Genomic DNA, 23,561 nt, shown 5'->3' with positions numbered 1-23,561 from the left:
TCTCTAAGGCTTGCACCGTCCTCCACCGGCACTAGGGTACAGGTGGACAATTTTGCCACAGCTACATCAACTTTAGGAGAGCTTTCCCACTCTCTACTCTGGTATCTCCGGCTCATCTGCCCTGACTGCCCAAAACAGCCTGTTTATCTTTTCTAGAGGGAACATAGCCTCCATCGGATCTTCCTCTCCCTCTGAGGCTGAAGTATATACCTCATCCAGTAGTGGTAGGTCTCCATAGGACAACATAGACACATCCTCCCTGAAGGTCCTTGTCTTAGGGCTAAGCCTACTATTAGATGACGTCTGAGATTGAGCAGATCCTAGTTCTTTTATGGATTCGGTTACACATTCTCTAATGAAAGCTTTCATGTCTCTCGATAGGGCGGTCTTACCGCCTTGCCCCAGTAGACAATCTTTGCATAATTTCTCTTGACAGCCGTCAGATAAGGGAGTATCACAGGTATTACAAACTAAATTCCTTCTCTTAGAAGACACTTTTCCATTTCTTCGCTCATATCTTCTTGAGTCCTCAGAACCTGGACTGGACATCTGATAACAAAAACACCTAAATGTAATAATGATCCCAAGTGTCAGGGGCGTAACTAGGAAAGACTGGGCCCCATAGCAAACTTTTGACTGGGGCCCCCCCTCCCCTGGGTGTCACACAGCCCCCCCCTTGTAGATAGTGCCTTTTTTACAAACCCCCCCTTTTGATAACGCCATACAGCCCCCCTGTAGATAACGCCATACAGCCCCCCTGTAGATAACGCCATACAGCCCCCCTGTAGATAACGCCATACAGCCCCCCTGTAGATAACGCCATACAGCCCCCCTGTAGATAACGCCATACAGCCCCCCTGTAGATAACGCCATACAGCTCCCCTGTAGATAACGCCATACAGCCCTTTGTAGATGTCTACAGAGGGGGCTGTATGGCGTTATCTACGGGGGGACTGTATGGCGTTCCCTACAGGGGGGGTATATGGCATTCCCTACAGGGGGGGCTGTATGATGTTCCCTACAGGGGGGGACTGTATGGCATTCCCTACAGGGGGGGCTGTATGGCACTATCTATAGGGGGGGGCTGTATGGCACTATCTACAGGGGGGGGCTGTATGGCACTATCTACAGGGGGACTGTATGGCGCTATCTACAGGGGGAACTGTATGGCGCTATCTACAGAGGGGGCTATATGGCGTTATCTAGAGGGGGGCTGTATGGCGTTCCCTACAGAGGGGGCTGTCTGGCGTTATCTACAGGGGGGACTGTATGGCGTTACCTACAGGGAGTCTGTATGGCGTTCCCTACAGGGGGGGTCTGTAGGGAACGCCATACAGCCCCCCCTGTAGGGAACGCCATACAGCCCCCCCTGTAGGGAACGCCATACAGTGTCCCCCCCCCTGTAGGGAACGCCATACAGTGTCCCCCCCTGTAGGGAACGCCATACAGCGTCGTCCCCCCTGTAGGGAACGCCATACAGCCCCTCCCTGTAGGGAACGCCATACAGCTTCCCCCCTCCCAAAAAAATGCGACCTACAGTGTGTCCTAATAAAAGACATGTATCCCCTATCCACAGGATAGGGGAGACATGTGTCATCGCTGGCAGCGATAGGGAGAACGGGGGACCGAAAGTCCCCCTGAAGTTCTCCGTGACTAACCTCTGACTTCCGGCGTCTGCGCAGCTCTGTAGAAATGAATGGAGCGCTGGTCACGCATGCGCACAAGCGCGACCGGCGCTCCATTCATTTCTACGGAGCTGCCAACACAGACCCCGGATGTCCGAGGTTTGTGATGGAGAACTTCAGGGGACTTTCAGTCCCCCGTTCTCCCTATCGCTGCCAGCGATCACACATGTATCCCCTGTCCTGTGGATAGGGGATACATGTCTTTTGCTTAATGGCAGAGCGGGGAGATACCTCCCTGCTCTGCCGTACTGTTCAGTGGCGTCCCGCTGTAGCAGCCATAGCGGCTGCTAGCGGAGCCTCCGGCCATGGTGGGGGCCCGTGCCGGCGGGTGACACAGGCCCCCTCATGCCGCGGGCCCCGTAGCAGCCGCTACTGCTGCTACGGCGGTAGTTACGCCACTGCCAAGTGTAACTGAAGAGAGAAAACTTCTCCTTACTTTGAAAGGGCCAGCAGACAACTCAGCAGCCTATGAGGATATTCTTCACAGGCAACTAACTGATCAGACTTGGGCTTTAAATACTTCAGGAAACAAAACACTACTCCCAGTGGGAAGAACACACTGGTTTGGTAACTCCCCCTCTTTAGTAGACTGGACGCCACTACTGGCAAGAAATTCTGCAAAGCTTCCCCCTCCCACAAAAGGGACCTGGGAAAAGGGGAACAACCACCTTTAGAAAACAGAACCACCATATCACTTGTAGTCAGATGTTAGCTGTTAGTCTATAGGAATAAGCATGAATACATCTAGGCTCTCAGTGTTTTGGTTTGTGGCCCTTTTTTGGATGTTTTTGTGGCTATTTTCAAAATTCAGCATGCTCCAGTTATGCCGTGTTTAATGTAATTTTTCTCCATAGACTTCAAAGGGGTTTTAAATTTGCCTTAAAAAAGCTAAAAGCATTTTTAAAAACCCATAATTTAAAATTCAATTCAAAGCTCCATAAAAAACAGCAGTTTTACCTGAAACTATTAACAGTCAATCTAAAAACCACGCCAAATACTATGCCAACACAGTTTTCAGCCGCATTGCGGCCACGCCTCACAGCGGGGCGTTAGCCCTGTTATCTGATATTGTTTAATTCCAAATTAAAATGTCAGGCTATAATTCTCTATAATTCTATATGATTATTTTGTTTTGGACTATTTTCTGGATTTGTGAATTAAGGGGTATACCCACAATCAACAATTATTATCTATTAAGGTCCCATCACATGACCGTAAAATCGCCCGTAACTACGAACCGTAATTACTGTCCCATTCATTTCTATGGCCGACGAATACCTTCCTGTATATTTACGGGAAGGTGTTCATGCCATAGAAACTTTCAGTAAAAAATAGGACATGTCCTATTTTTTTATTGTACGGACCGTGCTCCCATACTTTATAATGGGAGAACGGCCCGTAAATGTGGACGGCTGTCCGCGGCCAGACGTGCCGATAATTACGGGTCGTAATTACGGGCACGGGCACGGTCATGTGCATGGGGCCTCACAGGATAGATGAGAATGGGGGTTCCGCCTCACTGCTCAACCGCAGTGAGTAGGACATTGAACGAAGCGGTGGTCGAGCATGGGACTGATGGAAACAGGTGAGTACAGTGCTCGACTGTTTCCGTCAGTCCCATAGACATTGAATGGTGCAGCGGCGCATTAGACTGCCGCTCCATTCAAGCTTCTCCTCACTGTGGTTGAGCTTGGAACCCCCCTCTCTCGCGAATGATGGGGGTCCAAGCAATCAGACAATTATCATCTATCCTGTGAATAGGTAACAATTGTTGATTCTGGGAATAGACCCTTAATTCACAAATCCAGAAAATAGCCCTGTGAATAGGTGATAATTGTCGATTCTGGAACAACTTCTTTAACATAGTTTTAGGCGTTTTTCATGCCATTTTTATCTATAAACTTCAATAGGCTTTTAAATATACTTTAAAAAAAACAATAATTAAAAAATGCCACTAAAAACTCCATAAGGCCTGATTTACACGAGCGTGTGCGTTTTGCGCACGCAAAAAACGCGGCGTTTTGCGTGCGCAGAAGGCACTTAACAGCTGCGTGTGTCATCAGTGTATGATGCGCGGCTGCGTGATTTTCACGCAGCCGCCATCATTATGACACTCCGTTTGGATGTTTGTAAACAGAAAAGCACATGGTGCTTTTCTGTTTACATTCAGAGTTTGACAGCTGTTGCGTGAATCACGCTGTTCGTACGGAAGTGCTTCCATGCGTCCTGCGTGGTTTTCACGCACCCATTGACTTCAATGGGTGCGTGATGCGCGGACAGCGCACAAAGAAAGGACATGTCGTGAGTTTTACGCAACGCACTCGCGCTGCGCAAAATTCATGCACTGTCTGCACTGCCCCATAGCCTAATATACGTGCGTACGACACGCGTGAAAAGCACGCGCGTCGCACGTGCGTATATTACGCTCGTGTAAATGATGCCTAAGACTGGGTTTCCACAGTGCAGATTTGCTGCAGATTTTGCATGTGTTTTTTAAGCCAAAACCACGAATGGAACCTAAACAGAAGAAATATATAAAGGAAGGCCTTAAAGGTCTCCTCTCCTGGATCCAATTCTGGTTTTGGCTTACAAAATGCAGGCAAAATCTGCAGCAAATCTGCACTGTGGGAACCTAGTCTTCGGGTGGATTCACACGAGGCAGATTTTGTTGCAGAAACTTTCTTCAACTGATAATCAGTTCGATTAATCTAAATGGAACTTGCAGGAGTCCATACACCTGCTGCAGAAACAACCACATTCAGATGCAACAACCACATTCACCTGCAACAAAACCTGCCGTCTGTTAGGGCATGCCCAGACGTGGCGGATTTCTTCCGCCACTGTCCGCATCAATGCCGCACAGAATCTGCGTTGCAGAATCTGTTGCGGCTTTGCCTAAAATGGACATTAAATTGATGCGGACTAGCCGTTGCGTATTGAGGGGAAGAGGGCTTCCCTTCTCTTTATCAGTGCAGGATAGAGAGAAGGGACAGCCCTTTCCCTAGTAAAAGTAAAAAGAAATCCATACTTACCGGCCGTTGCCTTGGTGACGCGTCCCTCTTTCGCCTTCCAGCCCGACCTCCCTGGATGACGCGGCAGTCCATGTGACCGCTGCAGCCTGTGATTGGCAGCAGCCGTCACTTGGACTGAAACTTCATCCTGGGAGGCCGGACTGGAGGAAGAAGCAGGGAGTTCTCGGTAAGTAGGAACTTCTATTTTTTTTACCGGTTGATGTATCTTGTGATCGGAAGTCACTGTCCAGGGTGCTGAAACAGTTACTACCGATCGCTTAAGTCTCTCAGCACCCTGGACAGTGACTATTTACTGACGTCGCAAAGCAAAGCTCCCGTAATTACGGGTGCACACACGTAGTCACCCATAATTATGAGTGCACACACGTAAGTGCACACACGTAGTCACCCGTAATTACGGGAGCCCCATTGACTTCCTCAGTCTGGCTGTAGACCTAGAAATACATAGGTCCAGCCAGAATGAAGAAATGTCATGTTAGTAAAACCAGTACGCTCCGCAGCACACATAATATCTACATAACATCTGCGGACTTCATTGCGGAATTTTGACTCTCCATTGAAGTCAATGGAGAAATTCCACAATGAGTCCGCAACAAGTCCGCAACAACCATTGTATGCTGCGGACACCAAATTCCGCGCCACAGCCTATGCTACGCAGCGGAATTGTCCGCAACGTGTTAACGAACACAACTAAAAAGCTGTGAAAGGCAATGAAGAAACGTGTATGCTGCGGATTTCCGCTGCAGACTGTCCGCAGCGGAATTCCAGAGCAATTCCGCTACGTGTGGTCATGCTCTAACTGCACCCTAAAGTACGCTTACAACTTCTGAAAACTATAGGTGTTTTATATAAGCATAATCCCTAGGAGTATGTTCACAGAAGTGGTGGACCAGAAAACCGCATATAAAACCATATGTGGCAATGCAGTCATGGTTTTAATGTTTTCAATGCCATGGTTATGAATGATCATTGAAGTTAATGGGGAAAAAAAATGTTTTTATTATTAATTTGTGTAATTGTGTAAATTAAATTTTTTAAATCCTGTTTGCTACAATGTAACATAAGGCTGCATCAGTAAATTACCACAGCAGTCAAAATGTGGAAAATCTGGTGAAGAAAATGAGTGGAAAAACTGAATCAAAACTGCAAAGTATAAACTTTTCCTAAATGTTTTAAACAACTAGTCTGTCAACTAAGTATGACAACGTCATAGCAGAAGAGGATGATCATTTAGTAAGCACACATTATGATTTAGTGTTGGTTCAGTGGACAGCGTAAAAAAGGAGAAACTAACACAGAAATGCAATTTGTGTCATAAATATCTTAAAACTAGAGTATTTAGTGACTTGTTACAGTGCCCAGCGGACTCATGTCAGAGTGAAATATACAAACAGTTTGCAATAATGCTCCATAAAACACATTCAATAATGCACCGCAAACACACAAACTTTTTATATATGTGATATAAATTTGCAGCTAATAGTTCCCTATCCACTTTATGATGACAAACCACCACGCTGTGAAATTACAGCTGTAAAATGATTCCAACTACAGCTCTCCACTTTCCACAAATATTGTGCCATCAATGTGATCTAGTTCCGTTTTACAAATTGCGAAAGTACAGTACCCTATATATATATATATATATGTCATCACATGACGTCTAAGAACGGCCATCTCTTATGAGCATGGCCCAGGTGATCCAGCCCCGGCCATGACCAGCACAGTAGAAGACTTTTTTTTCTAGTAAGAATTCCAAACTGCAGCGATACTGTACACTGGATGACATCTTTTCATAATTAATACGAGTTATATATACAGTATATATATATATATATATATATATATATATATATATATATTTATTTTTTTATTATTATTTTTTTTATTTATTTATTTTCTTTTAATACAAAACATAATTAAAAAATATATTTCAATGATTATGCTAATCTTCCTATAGCCAGTTAGCTGAAGAAATATAGTACATTATTTTTCCATAGTAGCAAGTATAATATTATAATATAATATTATTAATAGATTTTTGCTTCATCTCTTAAAGGGGGTTTCACTAAAAATGTATGACCTATCCCCAGACCCTCGCCGGTCAGGTGCTTTGAAGGGGCCGCAGCGCTCGTACGAGCGCTTCTTCCCCTTCATTTCTACTTGCGCTCTGTGAATCTTTGACATGCATTTAGTGGCGATTCACAGGTATTGCAGCTTTTTCTCACAATCACTTCAATATGAGAAAAGGCTGCAATACCTGTGAATCGCCACTAAATGTGTGTCGAAGATTCACGGTGAGCAAGTAGAAATGAAGGGGAAGCAGAGTTCGTACAAGCGCTGCACACCCTTCAAAACAGCTGATCGGCGGGGGTCCTATCAGCTACGGTGTGAGAGTGAGTTTTGAAATTGTAATTCATAAGAAGATCTTATCTTGAACATAGGGCGCAGTTTCGCATTCCACATATATATGAGAACTGGAGAGGTTGCAGAGGCGGGCAACAAGATTGCTAAATGGGATGGGTGGTAACTCTTTTAACAAATGACAGGAAAGATTGAGCTTGAATATCTTGGGAAAAATATATTATTAATGTATACACGGTCAATTTAAAGAACTGGCATATTAAGGGTTAGTTCACACGACGGATTTTGCGTGGTGGGTCCCACTGCAAAATTCACCGCAGATCTATTCCTACCGACGTCAGGAAGATTCCTCCCTGGCAATGAGAGGTTACGGCGGAATCCGCCAGAAGATCGTGCAGGACGCTTCTTTTTCCCAGCGGAAATAATCAGCTACCAGGAAACAGAAGCGTCCGACTCCCATTGAAATGAAGGGGATGCAGAACTTTGCGGCGATTCCGCCTGCAAAATTCCTCATTGTGAACATACCCTAAGGGTGGATTCATACGGGCAGATTTTGTTGATAATTTCTGCCACTGAAAATCAGTTCAGCAAGCACATGGGTTTATGCAAGATTCAGATGAGTCTACCCTTAATATTCATTCCAAGAGCTATGTAATGGAACATAAGACATCATGTATATGTGGTGGAAAGGTGTTCCATCACCAATCTAGTAAAAGGGTTCTTTACAGTAAAAGTAGTCAAACGTTGAAAAGCCGCCTAACACAAGAGGTAGTAATGAGACTAATTAAAATTAAAATAAATAAAAGGTCTAGACATTTTTCTATCGACTGTTGCTATTAAAGGGAACATGTCAGTAGGTTTGGAGTCTCTAAACCACCAGCATGTCATTATGTAACTGGGGTTTAGTGTTCCAAACCTGTGCAAGTTGAAAATGGATGTTTCGGGAATAATTACTAAAGTTACTTACAACTTACAGAGATGAGCCCGGGAGCGGCATCTCGCTGATGCGCATTGGGCACATGAAGCCCAGGACAGTTCACTGCGCAGGCACAGTGAAGCGAACTGCACTGTCCTCGGCTTCATGTGCGCAACGTGCATGCGCCTGATGCCACCATATTCCTTATCCGGACTCCTATCGGTAAGTTTTAATGTAACTACAGTAATTATTCCTGAATCGTCCATTTTTGACGTAGGCAGGTTTGGAACACTAAACGCTATCTGCATTTTAGCATGCGAGTGACAGGTTCTCTGTAAGATGTATGATTACCAATCGTGCAAAATGATGATAAATTGATATAGGGACCCCATCCTACTGCCTTTGGTGCTTTTACTGTAGAAGAAGCAATTTTTTTATGTACAGTACCATGCCTGGTAGACCCAGCAGATGTTAAGTGCCCTGCTGGAGGACCTAAAAAAGCAGGACTGTTTGCTTGGAGTGGGGTACCATGCTCCCCCCCCCCCACTCCAGTAAAAAGAAATGAACCAAAAATTGTGTGTCTATATACTTTGATTGGCAAGCTCGTACCTGATGATGTTACACTCCATTGATGTATCTAGTCCCATAGCAGTAACATTGCTTTGCTTGTAATCCCAGTCAGGTCCCTAAACCTGCATTTTTTAAACCAGCGTCCAACAGTTCTTGCGAATAATCACTACCACCCCATTGATGGAGATTTACAACTTTACAATTATTGTATACATACTGCCATTTTCAGCCACCCTTTCCCCCTTCCTGCAGTGTACTTGTAAAAAAAAATTGGATGACAAACATTTACATTTAACAATTTGAAAAATAATGAGAAATAACAAATTCTAATCTTTGACTGTTTTGTGCATTTACACTACACATTTACCATTATGATCACTCAGAAACTTGTGAATCATAACAATAATTATTATGTGTCAACTGGATCTTCAGTCTCGGTGACCCTCAAACCCCATGGGAATAGCATCACTTAGGCCTCATTTACACGAGCGTGTGTATTTTGCGCACGCAAAAAAACGCAGCATTTTGCGTGCGCAAAAGGCACTTGACAGCTCCGTGTGTCATCAGTGTATGATGCGCGGCTGCGTGATTTTCGCGCAGCCGCCATCATAGCGATGAGGCTAGTCGACGTCAGTCACTGTCCAGGGTGCTGAAAGAGTTAACTGATCGGCAATAACTCTTTCAGCACCCTTGACAGTGAATTCCGATCACAATATACAGCAACCTGTGAATAAAAAAAAGACGTTCATACTTACCAAGAACTTCCTGCTTCCTCCAGTCCGGTCTCCCGGCCGTTGCCTTGGTGACGCGTCCCTCTCTTGACATCCGGCCCCACCTCCCTGGATGACGCGGCAGTCCATGTGACCGCTGCAGCCTTTGATTGGCTGCAGCCTGTGCTTGGCCTGTGATTGGCTGCAGCTGTCACTTGGACTGAATTGTCATCCCGGGAGGTCAGACTGGAGGAAGAAGCCGGGAGTTATCGGTAAGTCAGAACTTCTTTTTTTTTTTACACGTTCATGTATATTGTGATCGGAAGTCACTGTCCAGGGTGCTGAACCAGTTTAACTCTTTCAGCACCCTGGACAGTGACTGTCTCCTGACGTCGCGTACCGCAAAAATTTTTGCCGGGTTCGGTCAAAACGAGTTCGGCCGAACCCGGTGAAGTTCGGTTCGCTCATCTCTAAGACACTCCGTTTGGATGTTTGTAAACAGAAAAGCACGTGGTGCTTTTCTGTTTACATTCAGAGTTTGACAGCTCTTGCGCGAATCATGCAGTTCGCACGGAAGTGCTTCCGTGCGACCTTCGTGGTTTTCACGCACCCATTGACTTCAATGGGTGCGTGATGCGCGAAAAATGCAGAAATTTAGAACATGTCGTGAGTTTTTTTCAGCGCACTCACGCTGAGCAAAACTCACGGACTGTCTGCTTGCCTCCATAGACTTGTATAGGTCCGTGCGACCCGCGTAAAAAGCACGCACGTCGCACGGACGTATATCACGTTCGTGTAAATGAGGCCTAAAAGTGAGAAAAGCAGTGGACAGTCTCCATATCAATCCCACTTCACTATGAATGGATTCATGCTAGACAGTTATTCCAATGCACGTCATGTCATTGGCTATGATATTAGGAGGTAGGTCCAGGTATATATCTAGGACCACACAGCTTTAAGCTCTACTACTGGATATGTTTTTCATATTCTCATAGCGGACTTCTGTCATATTTAGGTTAGATTCACACATTCTGTATTTGATGCAGATTTTGAGCAAAATCCAAAAGTGGTTTAAAAAAGGAATGGGAAATATGAAGGAAGAACTTAGGCCTCATGCACACGACCGTAAAAACACCCGTTATTGCGGGTCGTAATTACGACCCGCAATAACGGGCTCATAGACTTTTGTTACCCACGGGTACCTTCCCGTTTTCTCACGGGAAGGTGCCCGTGCCGTTAAAAAAATAGAACATATTCTATTTTTCTATTTTACGGGCCGTGCTGCTATACTTTATAATGACAGCACGGCTCGCAAAAGCGGTCGGCTGCCCGCGGCCGGCCGTGCCCAGCCGTGCTCGTAATTACGAGTCGTAATTACGAGCATGGTCGTGTGCATGAAGCCTTATACTTCTCCTTCCTCTTAGATCCACTCCTGGCTTTGGCTCAAAAATCTGCATTAAAATCTGAACCAAAATCTGCAGCAAATATGCAATGTGTGAATATACCCTTAATCAACATATGATCCAGAAGCATGCAAGAGTATAGAATATTCATAGTATATTACTTTTAACACCAATCGCTTCTTGCCCATGCAGTTTAGCAGCGGAAAAATTCTCAACCGCTCTGCTATAAGAAGGCTATGTTATGACTTGCTTTGCCAATTCATGAAATGTGACTCTCATGTTTAATGTCTATACAGGGACAATTAATATCATTGTGGTGACGGATGATAATCCAAATTCTGGAACCAATTCGACTGTGTCTTTAACAATATGTTGTGAAAAAGGAAATTATCAACCAGTTGCATTTGCCAAAGGAAAACTATCAGGGGGCGAATCCAAACACACTGTAGAGCTCAGTGGTAGTCTTGGATCTATCCAAAAAATACGTCTTGAAATGGAGGACGATGAAAAAGATAATAGCTGGTTCTGCAAAATGGTAAGAGACGGACTCATTTTGGAGGTATTACTGTAATGTTACTTATGTTCTGACATTTTTCACTAACTAGTGAAGGTGAGAGCCTCTATTTCTAATGATTAACAGAAGGTTAACCTCATTCATCATTGTCAATTGTAAGTAGTTTTAACGTTGCTTCCAGCACCATCGACCTGAAGCAGTGCTGAGCAGGAATGGATGCCTACAATACAGGCATCGAGAAGAACACGTCTGTAGGACAAGGAATATAGCAGATATTAACTGTATGACAGACCAGACTCATGTGCTTGCTGCTTTGATGATGATATTTCAGATAGATGGAGTGGTTTGTGATTTTCATTTATGTTGTGTGATCATTTGAGCTGTTCTTAGTGACATGAGACAGTGACACTTTAAGTGATGCCTATGAGCAGTTAGGACAGAGTGCCCGTAGTCCCTCCAAACCGGTGTTGCAGGATGTTGTTAACCACTTCCACCGATCATGTGAAAAGGACATGCCAGTCAGCAGGTCTTCTCCACTCAGCATTAACAATTGGCGAGCCAGTATTAATGGGAGGAGAGCCACTGACCGACAAGACTCTTTTTACTATGTACACCTTGTCACATGAGATGGTGAAAGAAAAACATTTTTAATAATACAGTAGATCAGTAGTTTCCAGCTGGTGGCTCTCCAGTGGTTGCAAAACTAGAACTCCCAGCATGCTCTAATAAGCCTGAAGCTATTATGGCATGCTAGGAGTTGTAGTTTTGCAACAGCTGGAAACCCACTGGTTGGAGGCCACTGCAGCTTATACTTCATGTCCCAGAAACAGTTTTTTTGACAGAATTCTCACCAAGTGGGAATCATTGTTTATTGTTTCTTTTCTGTTGCTTATATTCTACAGCGCTGTGCAGATTGCCATCAGTCCCTGTCCTCGATGGGACTCGCTATCTAAATCCCTAGGGCCAATTTCCTAAGTATCCAATTAACCTATCAGTATATTTTTGGTGTGTGGAAGGAAACCAGAGTACCTGGAAAACAACACAAGGAGAAGATACCAAATCCATGCACATGTTGTCCTTGGTCAGATTTTAACCCACGACCCTAAGGCAACAGTGCCGACCACTAAGCCACTGTGCTGCCTACAAGTAGCATTGCGAATATATGGTGTATATGTATATATATATATATATATATATATATATATATATATATATATATATATATATATATATATATATATATATATATATAAAATTGTTCTTACATAGCTTGTGTATGTAATTTACAGTATGTGTGTGTATATATATGAATAACATACACAAGCTTTTTAAGAACAAATCCACAGTTTCTAGCACATAAACTTTTGGAATGCATCTGCTTCTGCACTGCATTGATCATATGTTGGCCATAAAGCATTTATTTCTATTACTTGTGAAAGATTTCAAGCTCTAGTAATCCCCCTCTAGACATCATTGATCAAAAGTAAACTTGGCTCCTGAAAGCAAATACAATCAGCTCTAGATTACTACAACCAATTTGAAGCACATTTGCCGTGAGTTTATTGCAGTTATTGGAATGATAATTTCTCAGGAGTCTGGATGAATATCAGAGACTCCTGAGAAGATTATGAACAGAATCTTAACATTCCCATCCCACACAGTATGGCGAACGCCATGTGCCGCATCTATCCGAGCTGCATGACTCCGAACACATACATAGGGAAGCATTCCCTAATCACAATATAATACACCATTATTCTATTAGACTTTCACCATGATGCAATACTTTTTAACAAACATTTTACAAAACTCCGTGGTGTACTTTAAAACAAAAAAAAAAATCTCCCACTGAAGGTAAAACTGTTTTTCTAGACAGTGTGGCTTACATTACGAAAGCTTATCACCGTGGGGAAGGTATTTTCAGAGATCACACATCCAGTAATGGGCAAACAGTTAGTAATGAAGTCAAATTGAAAGAAATAAGAGCAGAATTGATAGTGTTTATACTGCCACCCCTGGCATGTTCCTTTTGTGATGTTATATATAATGAGAACAACAAGTGCTGCTGCTAAGAGCTTACAAATATTTGTGTTCTTAAATAAAATAATATGGAGGTCTACCGGAATAAACCGGCTGGGAAGCAAGGCTCTTTGATCATTATGAAGTGAGATTTGTTTCTAATGAAAATAATAATTTATTTAATTTGTATATGTTGGTAAATATTAGAATACATTTAGCTCTGTATGAGTATGTTCATATGTCCTGGCTGTAGTGATGTGACAGAGACTGTTCTGTGGAAAACAGTGCTGTGGTACTGCATGGGAAAAACATTATTTTAAAGGAATTATCAAGGGTCCGCTTTTTTCCAGAAACAGCGCCACTCCTGCCAATATGATGCGCGTGGCACTGCAGCTCAGCCCCATTTATTTATATAGTGCAATACCAGACCCAGTTCGTGGACAAATAAACAGGTCATTTTTTTCTAATCCTAGACAATCCTTGTAATGCAGCATTTTTCCACATGGACGCACAACCAGATTAACCACAACTTCTGCTTTTGTGAACTAGATATATCCAGGAGCAGCTTTAAATTGGTAGGAAATAAAAAACTTAATTTGTAGGCCAGAACTGCATGTTCTATAAGTGTGTACATGCAAGCGTGGATTGAGAATGATCTGGGCTCTCGGTCTATAAGATTTTCAGGTCCTTTACCCCCCATCAGACCTTCCTACAGATCAGACATAAATATCACATCAAGCCCAAGGAAAGATCGATGCCAAGGCGCATACAACATCCTGACGCTGCACAGATCTATGCCGGGGGCCTGATGTGACAGCCTGAAGGGGATCAGATGTGATTGTTATGCCACTAATTGTGGGCACTATTAAGGGGTCATTTCTATTTTATAAAGTGATGGCATTTCGCTAGGATATGCCATCATTTTATGAAGAGCGGAAGTCCAACCTTTACAACCTCCACTTAACCTGAGAATAAAGAGGGAGCAGCGCTGATTTAGCGCTGCGTACCTTCTAAGTTTTAGTGCCTTGCTGCAGTACCCTGCACAGTAGATGGCTGGGGTGCCGCTGTGCCGGGAGAAACAGAGAAGGCATTGCAGCTCTAAATTAGCGATGCATCCCCTTATTCTCAGTATCGGTGGCAGTCCCATTGACCATAAAGTGATGCCATATGCTAGCTCTGGAAGCAACATCAGTGCACAAACTGTTATTCCAGTGCTTCACAGCAGCTGCACACAAGCTATAGATTATAAATAAAGTGTAGCTAAACGTTTGACAAACTTCTGACATGTCATAGTGACATGTCAGAAGTTTGGATTGGTGGGGCTCCGACCACTGAGACCCCCACCAATCGCTAGAACGAAGCAACTGAAGCGCTCAGCCGCTTCGTGTCTGTTCGGCTATTTTCGTAAAGCCGATGTATAGACTTTCTATTGAGTCCGTACACGATACATTTATTTCCGGAAAAAGCCGAACAGACACGAAGCAGCTGAGCGCTCACACGAGCATCTCAGCTGCTTCATTCTAGCGATTGGTGGGGGTCTCTGTGCTCGAACCCCCACCAATCCAAACTTCTGACATGTCAGTATGACATGTCACAAGTTTGTCAAACATTTAGCTACATTTTAAACAATGGCAAGCATCAGCTGGAGCGGTATAAAGCACGCCACCAGCGGATTATGGTGTATGCTTTCCGGTTTCAGCATAACAATGCCTCTGTGTACAAAGCGAGGTCCATGAAGAATGGTTTGCAAATGTTGTTGTTTATTGTGGAAGAACTTAGACTACCTGCACAAATCCCAGACCGTAACCTCATTGAACATCTACATATGTGTCCAAACCCACTAATGCTCTTGCGGCTATGTGGATGAAAAAAATATTCTTCAGACACAGTCCAAAATCTAGTGGAAACCCTATTGATAGTTATGATGTTCAGGTGCCCTCATACTTTTGGCCAATTAGTGTATCGTCTTTAGACATGACAATAAGGAATCCAATGCATCTAAAGGAAAGAAGGTTTCACCATCAGCATAGTAGGGGCTTCTTTACTGTAAAAGCAGTGAGACTATGGAGCTCTCTATCCATGTAATCCTAATGTAATCTATTATTTTCCCACTAGCGGTACTACTCCTGCTCTAATAGGTTTAGTAAGCTATAGATTGTCTTGCACAGTGAGTTTTTGTTGAAGGCAACCACAAATAATTTGATTTCTCTATTGCATTCTAGATAGTTCCTACTTACAACAAGACTAAATCTTTTAGTGAGGGCAGATGGAGTTACCGCAGTATAGACTTTCTACCTCCAAAACAGGAGAACACCTCAATTACAAACTAATCAGAGAATATATACGGTACTTTTCATTAATTACAACAGGGATATTAATCACATACTCCATATCAATTTATAGGAAGTATTTGGTTGATGTATTACTGCTAAAACAGGTATGGGCGCTCAGTTATTATCATGAGGGTGGCAGTTACTTTAAACATGGATGATATGGGTGTTGAAAAACTTAAAGCGTACCAGTCGTTTCAGGCTATTTTTTTTAGAATAAGCTGTCGTATGTGTGTACATGAGCAATACCACTAATTCTGGCCATTATATGACTTGTATCCTGCATTTTTAGCAGTTTTCTCCTCGATCTTTAATTTGCAGTTTTTTTTTAGCTAGTCGGTAGAGCCTAATGCTAAGTTCACACTACCATTAATATACGTTAACCTCTCTTCCGTCAGAGGAAGAGAGGATCAAAAGATTAAACCGAAAGCAACGGTTCCGTTAGAATTAATGTTGCTTTCAATGGTAATTCTTTTGTTTGAGTTGCTTTCCGTTTGTCTCCGTTCGATAGGTTTCTGTTTTTTTTGTGGAAACAAAAGTTCTGCAGACTGCTCTTTTGCTTCTGTGACAAAAAAGGAGACCTAGCGAACGGAGACAAACAGAAAGCAACGGAAACAAAAGAATTACCTTTGAAATCAATGGTAATTCTAACGTAACCCTTACTTTCCGTTTAATCTTTCGATCCTCTCTGCCTCTGACAGAAGAGAGGTAAACTTATACTAACTGTAGTGTGAAAGAAGCCTTACTGCTATCATGTCTTCTATACAATGCAAACATAGAAGAGCAGGATTCTTCTCTTCTCTATCTCTCACATATATATAGAAGCAGCAGCAACATAGAGGAGATTATACAGCAGTAATGAGCAGTGCATCTGTGAATTCAGCACTGGGATGAGATAGAACTTAAACTAGGAAGCTGCTGCAGCATCTGTCTTAGCCTCTCACTCTGCTCCTCCTCCCCTCTCAAATGACTTCTATGGGCAGCTGTAACCTGGTCCCTCGGTGAGCAATTCAAAAACTGTGTTGTCAATGTATTCATGTTCCTTAGTAATACATTTTCATTAAAGTTTAGAAACCATTCAGTGAAAAAAATTGCAATAATGAGGCCATCTGGAAGAGGGCAAAAACTTTTTCACATGTTTTGAGTATATTTTATTGTACATTATTTTTGACAGCACTTAGTCTTAATATTTGTGTCTCCTATTAGGTGCAGCTACAACATGTACAAAGTGGAGACATTCTGGAATTCCCATTTCTTCAGACCTTTGGCAGTAAAGAAAATAACTTAGTTGCTGAACTACCAGTTTTGAAACCTTCTGGACCTTTACTAACAGGTTTTTATTAGTGTTTTAACCAAAATTCCTCTAGAATACATCCAAAAATGGTTTATAGAATTTTAGATTCAATCTTAATAACGTATCACATATTGCATTTTCATCCGGTGCTGGTCAACCAATGAAATCGCCTTTTCACTAGAATCTTAGTGATGCCAACAGATCTTAGAAAAATGTTAGAAGGTAGCGTATATATCTGACATAAACTCCTGAAGCGGGTTTATGACATCAGAGCATCAATAATTATAAATAGTAATACTTATCTTATTTTCCACAGTAAAGACCTATCACATTTCTATAAATATTGGTCAAGCTCCAAAGCCAATTACAGATACTGATTTGTTTATCACCTTGTCTGGAAGCATGGGCAACACTGGAAGAAGAAAGGTTACATGCAAACGGAAAGCATTGTCTTCTAAGGTATAGTGTTTCATTCAAAATGTTTTCATAAAAAGTAAATAGTGGGTAGATTGCCCACAGTTTACATGTGTCCCATTAAGGAGGGAGTAGACACAGAGGTGGATGTGCCCAATTTTATTTCACAAAAATTATGCCTAAATTGCATCATTTTCTTTGAAGACATTGTGGGGAATTGATTAAGACTGGCGTTTCATATGCCTGTGTTAATAGGAAACAAGCTGGAGTAAGGTGCAACAAATGTATTAAGACGCGCACGCCTGTTAAGAAATCTGACGCATCTTTAGTTGTCTGTGCACCACTGAGTAAAAACAATGGCAGCCAGGAGCTGGCATAAATTTCCGCTATAATTTCCACCAGCTTCGTGCATAAATTATAGTAAATGCGTCAGGGCTTTTCAATGAATTAGAATATCATCAAAAAGTTAATTAATTTCAGTAATTTAATTCAAAAAGTGAAACTCATATATTAACGGCTGCGTTGACTCCGGACTTGATATAACACAGTGGACCAACACTGTTGCTCAGTGGTCCAAAGTCCTGTTTTCAGATGAAAGTAAATTTTGCATTTCATTTGGAAGTCAAGGTCCCAGAGTCTGGAGGAAGAGTGGAGAGGCATCAATCCAAGTTGCTTGCCGTCCAGTGTGAAGTTTCCACAGTCAGTGATGGTTTGGGGAGCCATGTCATCTGCTGGTGTTGGTCCACTGTGTTATATCAAGTCCAGAGTCAGCGCAGCGTCTGCCAGGAAATTTTCGAGCACTTCATGCTTCCCTCTGCTGACAAGCCTTATGGAGATGCGGATTTCATTTTCCAGCAGGACTTGGCACCTGCCCACACTGCCAAAAGTAGCAACACCTGGTTTAACCAGTTCAGGTCCGGGCTATTTTGAGCCTTCAGGATCAGACACCGTTTAGCCCTTTTTAGCACGTTAGTTAAATGGCTATCACTTTTTTATTTGTTGGGCTAACGACGTGATTTTTGCGATGTTTTTTCCGTAGACAATGCAGGTTTCTTTTTTTATCGTTTTTATACACATCCTTTTTGCTATTTTAGAATTTTTATTCTTAAAGTTTGAAAATAATAGTAAAAAAAATAAGCTTTTTTACGTTTCAGCTATTTTTGTTTGGTAATAACATAGTTTTACCCTAAAATAGACCATTTATTTTTGATCGTCATTGTCTACTGTAAATTTTAATATAATACATGTCTATATTAAGGTAATTTGGTCCGGGCTAGCGTTACTACAATGATTGGCGGGAGGGGAACGTTTTTTTTGGGGTGGGTATTTTATGTATTTATTATTCATTTTTTTTGCACTTTACTTTACTTTTATTTTTTTATTACTATGGTCTGTCCCTCAAAAGTCTTTTACACCATCTTTTCCACTGTAACTGGAGCTGAACAGCAGCCCCAGTTACAGGGGAAATCAGCGCTCTCATAGTGACGATTGTCACTAATAGGGCTGTGCTGGGTCTAGTAAGACCCAGCAGCAGTCTGTCACTAACTGCACCCGGCGATCATCTGACCAGTCACATGAACACCGGGAGCAATAGAGACAGCGGCGCGGCCTCTGCCTCTATTCCTATACACAGCGTTCATTCAGCGCTGTGTACAAGTGATCAGAGAAGATAGGAGCAGCGAAAGCTGCTTCTATTTTCTCCTCAGGGTCCCCGGCAGTCACTGACAGCCGGAGACCCGACATTCAGCTGCCCGATCGCTCGGGCAGCAAGTTAAAACCCGAGCCGTAAGAAGTTTATGGCTCGGGTTTTAAGGACCGTAAAAACACAGCCAGCGGTCGGGAACCAGTTAATAACCACAGTATCACTGCGCTTGATTGGCCAGCAAACTCGCCTGACCAAAACCCCATAGAGAATCTATAGGGTATTGCCAAGAGGAAGATGAGACACCAGACCCAAGAATGCAGATGAGCTGAAGGCCGCTATCAAAGCAAGCTGGGCTTCCATAACACCTCAGCAGTGCCACAGGCTGATCACCTCCATTCCAAGCTGCATTGATGCAGTGCATCTGTGAATCCAGCACTCAATTTTGGGTTTTCATTAACTGTTAGCCATAATCATCAACAGTAAAATAAAAAAAATGCTGGAAATAGATCACTCTGTGTGTAATGAATCTATATCATATGTGAGTTTCAGTTTTTTGATTGAATTACTGAAATAAATTAACTTTTTGATGATATTCTAACTCATTGAGAAGGAGTAGTGTATATATATATATATATATATATATATATATATATATATACACGTATGATTTATAGATATACTTAAAAAAAAAAGTAAGTTAAGCTTGAATTACCTGGATTTCTGCATCGATTAATAATAAAATGTGGTCTGATTGTTATTTAAGTCACAATTATAGACAAACACAATGTAACTAACTAATAACCCACACAGTCGTACTGTTCTTATCTTTTATTGGGCACATTGAGTAAACATTCACAATGAAGGTGCGGTAATTTCTCTAAAAGCTAATTGGTCAAAGGTGTTTCAATTAAGGAGATGAAAGTGGAAGTGTGGGTTTCACAGGTGCTTTACCAATTAAATAAAAGCAAACAAAGCCTGGTTACTGACAAATCTGTTCCTCTCAACTGGTTGCAGACACAGGACGAGAATACTCGTCCTGAGCGGCGTGTACTTGGCGCCTCAGGACGAGTATTCTCGTCCTGTGTGACAGCCAGTGTCCGCGCGCTACGATGAGCGGGGCAACGGCTGTAACACACAGCTGCAGCCACTCTCTAACGGCATAATGAGGTATGCCCTAACAACTGCCTGTGTACTATCAGTACATAGGCTAATGTACTGGCATAGAGATATATGGCAAAACATTAACCCCTTTCCGACATTTGACGTATTGCTACATCATAGCCAGGTGGGGGAAGTATGTATGTTACAGCAGACACTTCACAGTAAGGAGCGGGATCGTGCTTGAGCGCGATTCCGCTCGTTTAACCCGTTAAATGCCGCAGTCAATAGCGAACACGACATTTAAATCATTAGAAAGAGGGGGCTGACCCCCTCTAGCTGCTCATCTCGACCACCACAATGCAATCGTGGGGTGGCGATGGTTGCTATGACAGCCTGGGGGCCTAATGAAGGCCCCCAGGTCTGCCATCTTTGTGCTCCTAATAGTCAGAAAGACAATATACTGCAATACCTTAGTATTGCAGTATATAGTGCAAGCGATTCAACGATTGCTGGTTGAAGTCCCCTAGGGGGACTAATAAAAAAAAGTAAAAATGAGTACAGTAGTTGTTTTTTTATGTAAAAAAAAAATATTCAAAGTTAAAAAAAAAACTTTTTTCATTTTCCCCCTAGAGCATCGTAAAAAAAAAAAAAAAATAGACATAATTGGAATCGCCGCACCCGTAAAAGTCTGAACTATTACAATATATCATTATTTAACCCGCACCGTGTACGCCGTAATAAAAAAAATGTAAACGCCAGAATTTATATTTTTTGGTCACCTAATCTCCCACAAAAATTTTTATAATAATTTATCAAAACCTCGCATGTACCCGAAAATGGTAGCATTAAAAACTACAGCTTATCCCGCAAAATAATAGGCCCTCATACCACTTAATCGATGGAAAAATAAAAAAGTTATGGCTCGCAGAATTTGGTGACACAAAATAAATTTTATTTTTTACACTTAGTTTTTTCCTTGTAAAAGTAGTGAAATATAGAAAAAAAACTATATATATTTGGCCGTAATGTTATTGACCAGCAGAATAAAGTTAGCATGTTTTTTTTATTGCACTGGGAATCCCGTAAAAACGAAGCGCAAAAACAATAGAGGAAGTTTTTGTTTTTTTCATTTTCTACCCCACAAATAATTTTATTCCCATTTCCTAGTACATTATATGACACAGTAAATGGTGCTACGAAAAACTACAACTCATCCCGCAAAAATCAAGCCCTCATAGGACTACAGGATGGGCCATTTATATGGATACACCTAAATAAAATGGGAATGGTAGTTGATATTAACTTCCTGTTTGTGGCACATTAGTATATGGGCGGGGGGAAACTTTTCAAGCTGGGTGTTGACCATGGTGGCCATTTTGAAGTCGGCCATTTTGTATCCAACTTTTTTCAATGGGAAGAGGGTCATGTGACACATCCAACTTATCGAGAATTTCACAAGAAAAACAATGGTGTGCTTGGTTTTAACGTTACTTTATTCTTTCATGAGTTATTTACAAGCTTCTGACCACTTATAAAATGTGTTTAAAGTGCTGCCCATTGTGTTGGATTGTCAATGCAACCCTCTTCTCCCACTCTTCACACACTGATAGCAACACCGCAGAAGAAATGCCTCCCGATCTGACCCCCTTAGACTTTTATCTTTGGGGTCATCTGAAGGCAATTGTCTATGCTGTGAAGATATGAGATGTGCAGCAACTGAAACTACAGATACTGGAAGCCTGTGCTAGCATTTCTTCTGCGGTGTTGCTATCAGTGTGTGAAGAGTGGGAGAAGAGGGTTGCATTGACAATCCAACACAATGGGCAGCACTTTGAACACATTTTATAAGTGGTCAGAAACTTGTAAATAACTCATGAAAGAATAAAGTAATGTTAAAACCAAGCACACCATTGTTTTTCTTGTGAAATTCTCGATAAGTTTGATATGTCACATGACCCTCTTCCCATTGAAAAAACTAAAGTTGGATACAAAATGGCCAACTTCAAAATGGCCGCCATGGTCAACACCCAGCTTGAAAAGTTTCCCCCCTCCCATATACTAATGTGCCACAAACAGGAAGTTAATATCACCAACCATTCCCATTTTATTTAGGTGTATCAATATAAATGGCCCACTCTGTATATCTATGGAAAAATTAAAAAGTTATGGCTTTTGGAATGTAGGGAGGAAAAAACGAAAATGAATATCTGAAATTTGTTTACGACGGGAAAGGGTTAAAGTTCAAAAATCAAAATGAAAAATCCTTCTATGGGATAAAAAAACACAGTTAATTTAATAAAAAAAAGTAAGGTTAAATAAAAAATAATTGTAAAAAAAATACACAGAAAAACACATTTTTTACAATAAATAAACTTTTCAAAATATAAGTCCTAAAACATGAAATAATATACGCATATTTGGTATCACCACGTCCGTAACAACCTGCACAATAAATGTATAACATTATTTATGATGATCATTATATGGTGTAAAAAAAAAAATAGAAAAAAGAAAACTGCATCGGAACTGCTTTTTTTTTCTACATTTTTACCAAAATAAAAATTTATAAAAATTAAACAATAATCTAAATGTACCAAAAAATGGTACCTACATAAGGTACAACTCGTCCCGCAAATAACATAGTCTCATACAACTACGTTGGACAAAAAATAAAAAAAGTTATGAGTACCGGGATGCAAAGAGGGAAAAATAACAAAATTGTTCGGTCCTCAATGGCCGCGTCATTAAGAGATTAAGAAAGATTTGTTTTTGTGAACCATACCTTGAGGCAAACAACTTTTAGAGGACCACAGAAGATGTGTTATAGAGACACATGGAGCTGGAAAAGGCTACAAAAGCACCTGTGTGTCTAAACGTGGATTGACGCACAAAGTTTTTGCAATTGTTGGAAATTCAGGACTGTTGCTATTCTCCGTGTTAAGATCACTCCAAGAGTTCAACAGGCAAACCTGACAGGGGTTACAGCAAAAGGCCTACTGAAAATTACAAACTACAAAAACCTCTGTTCATGTGTCCACTTTCAGAAAAACACTGAACAAGTATGGTGTTAATGGAAGGAAACCACGAAGGAAGCATCTGCTGTCATAAGAAAACATTGTGGACCATCTTAAGTTTGCAAGAGAACAGCTGGATTTTCCACAATGATTCTGGGGAAATGTTCTATACACAGATTAAACAAAAGTGGAACTTTTAAGCACAAATGCAAAACACTAAAATTGGAGGAAAGAACACACCAACACCAAAACCTCATCCCAACTGTGAAGCATGGTGGAGGGACTGTCATGCTTTCGGGCTGTTTTGCTGCCTCAGTGCTAGGACACCTTGTGATCATTAAGGGAACAATTTCAAAGGTGTATAAAAACCTTTTACAGAAGAATGTAAGAAGCAATCCATGACCTCAAGCTGAAGAGACGTTGGGTGACACAACAAGACAATGACCCAAAGCACACAAGTTAATCAACTAAAGAATGGTTCAAAAAGAAGATTTGTGTTTTGGATTGGCCAAGTCAGAGTCCTGACTTTATCCCAATTTTTCCTAAACGT

General features: G+C 41.8%; 1 protein-coding gene across 1 annotated transcript in view; it reads left to right on the top strand.

Annotated features, from left to right (window-relative positions):
* The window catches only part of RP1 (RP1 axonemal microtubule associated), a 406,368-nt gene that overhangs the window by 306,464 nt on the left and 76,343 nt on the right, over positions 1-23,561 (top strand). The window contains exons 44-46 of the mRNA XM_075828106.1: positions 10,977-11,215; positions 16,750-16,876; positions 17,154-17,296. Coding sequence (XP_075684221.1) covers positions 10,977-11,215; positions 16,750-16,876; positions 17,154-17,296 — 509 coding nt within the window. The remainder of the gene's footprint in view (positions 1-10,976; positions 11,216-16,749; positions 16,877-17,153; positions 17,297-23,561) is intronic.

This window comes from Rhinoderma darwinii, chromosome 5, assembly GCF_050947455.1.
Source record: "Rhinoderma darwinii isolate aRhiDar2 chromosome 5, aRhiDar2.hap1, whole genome shotgun sequence".
Classification (NCBI taxonomy): domain Eukaryota; kingdom Metazoa; phylum Chordata; class Amphibia; order Anura; family Rhinodermatidae; genus Rhinoderma; species Rhinoderma darwinii.
Note: the sequence above shows the minus strand (reverse complement) of the source record. Positions and strands in the feature narration are given on the sequence as shown.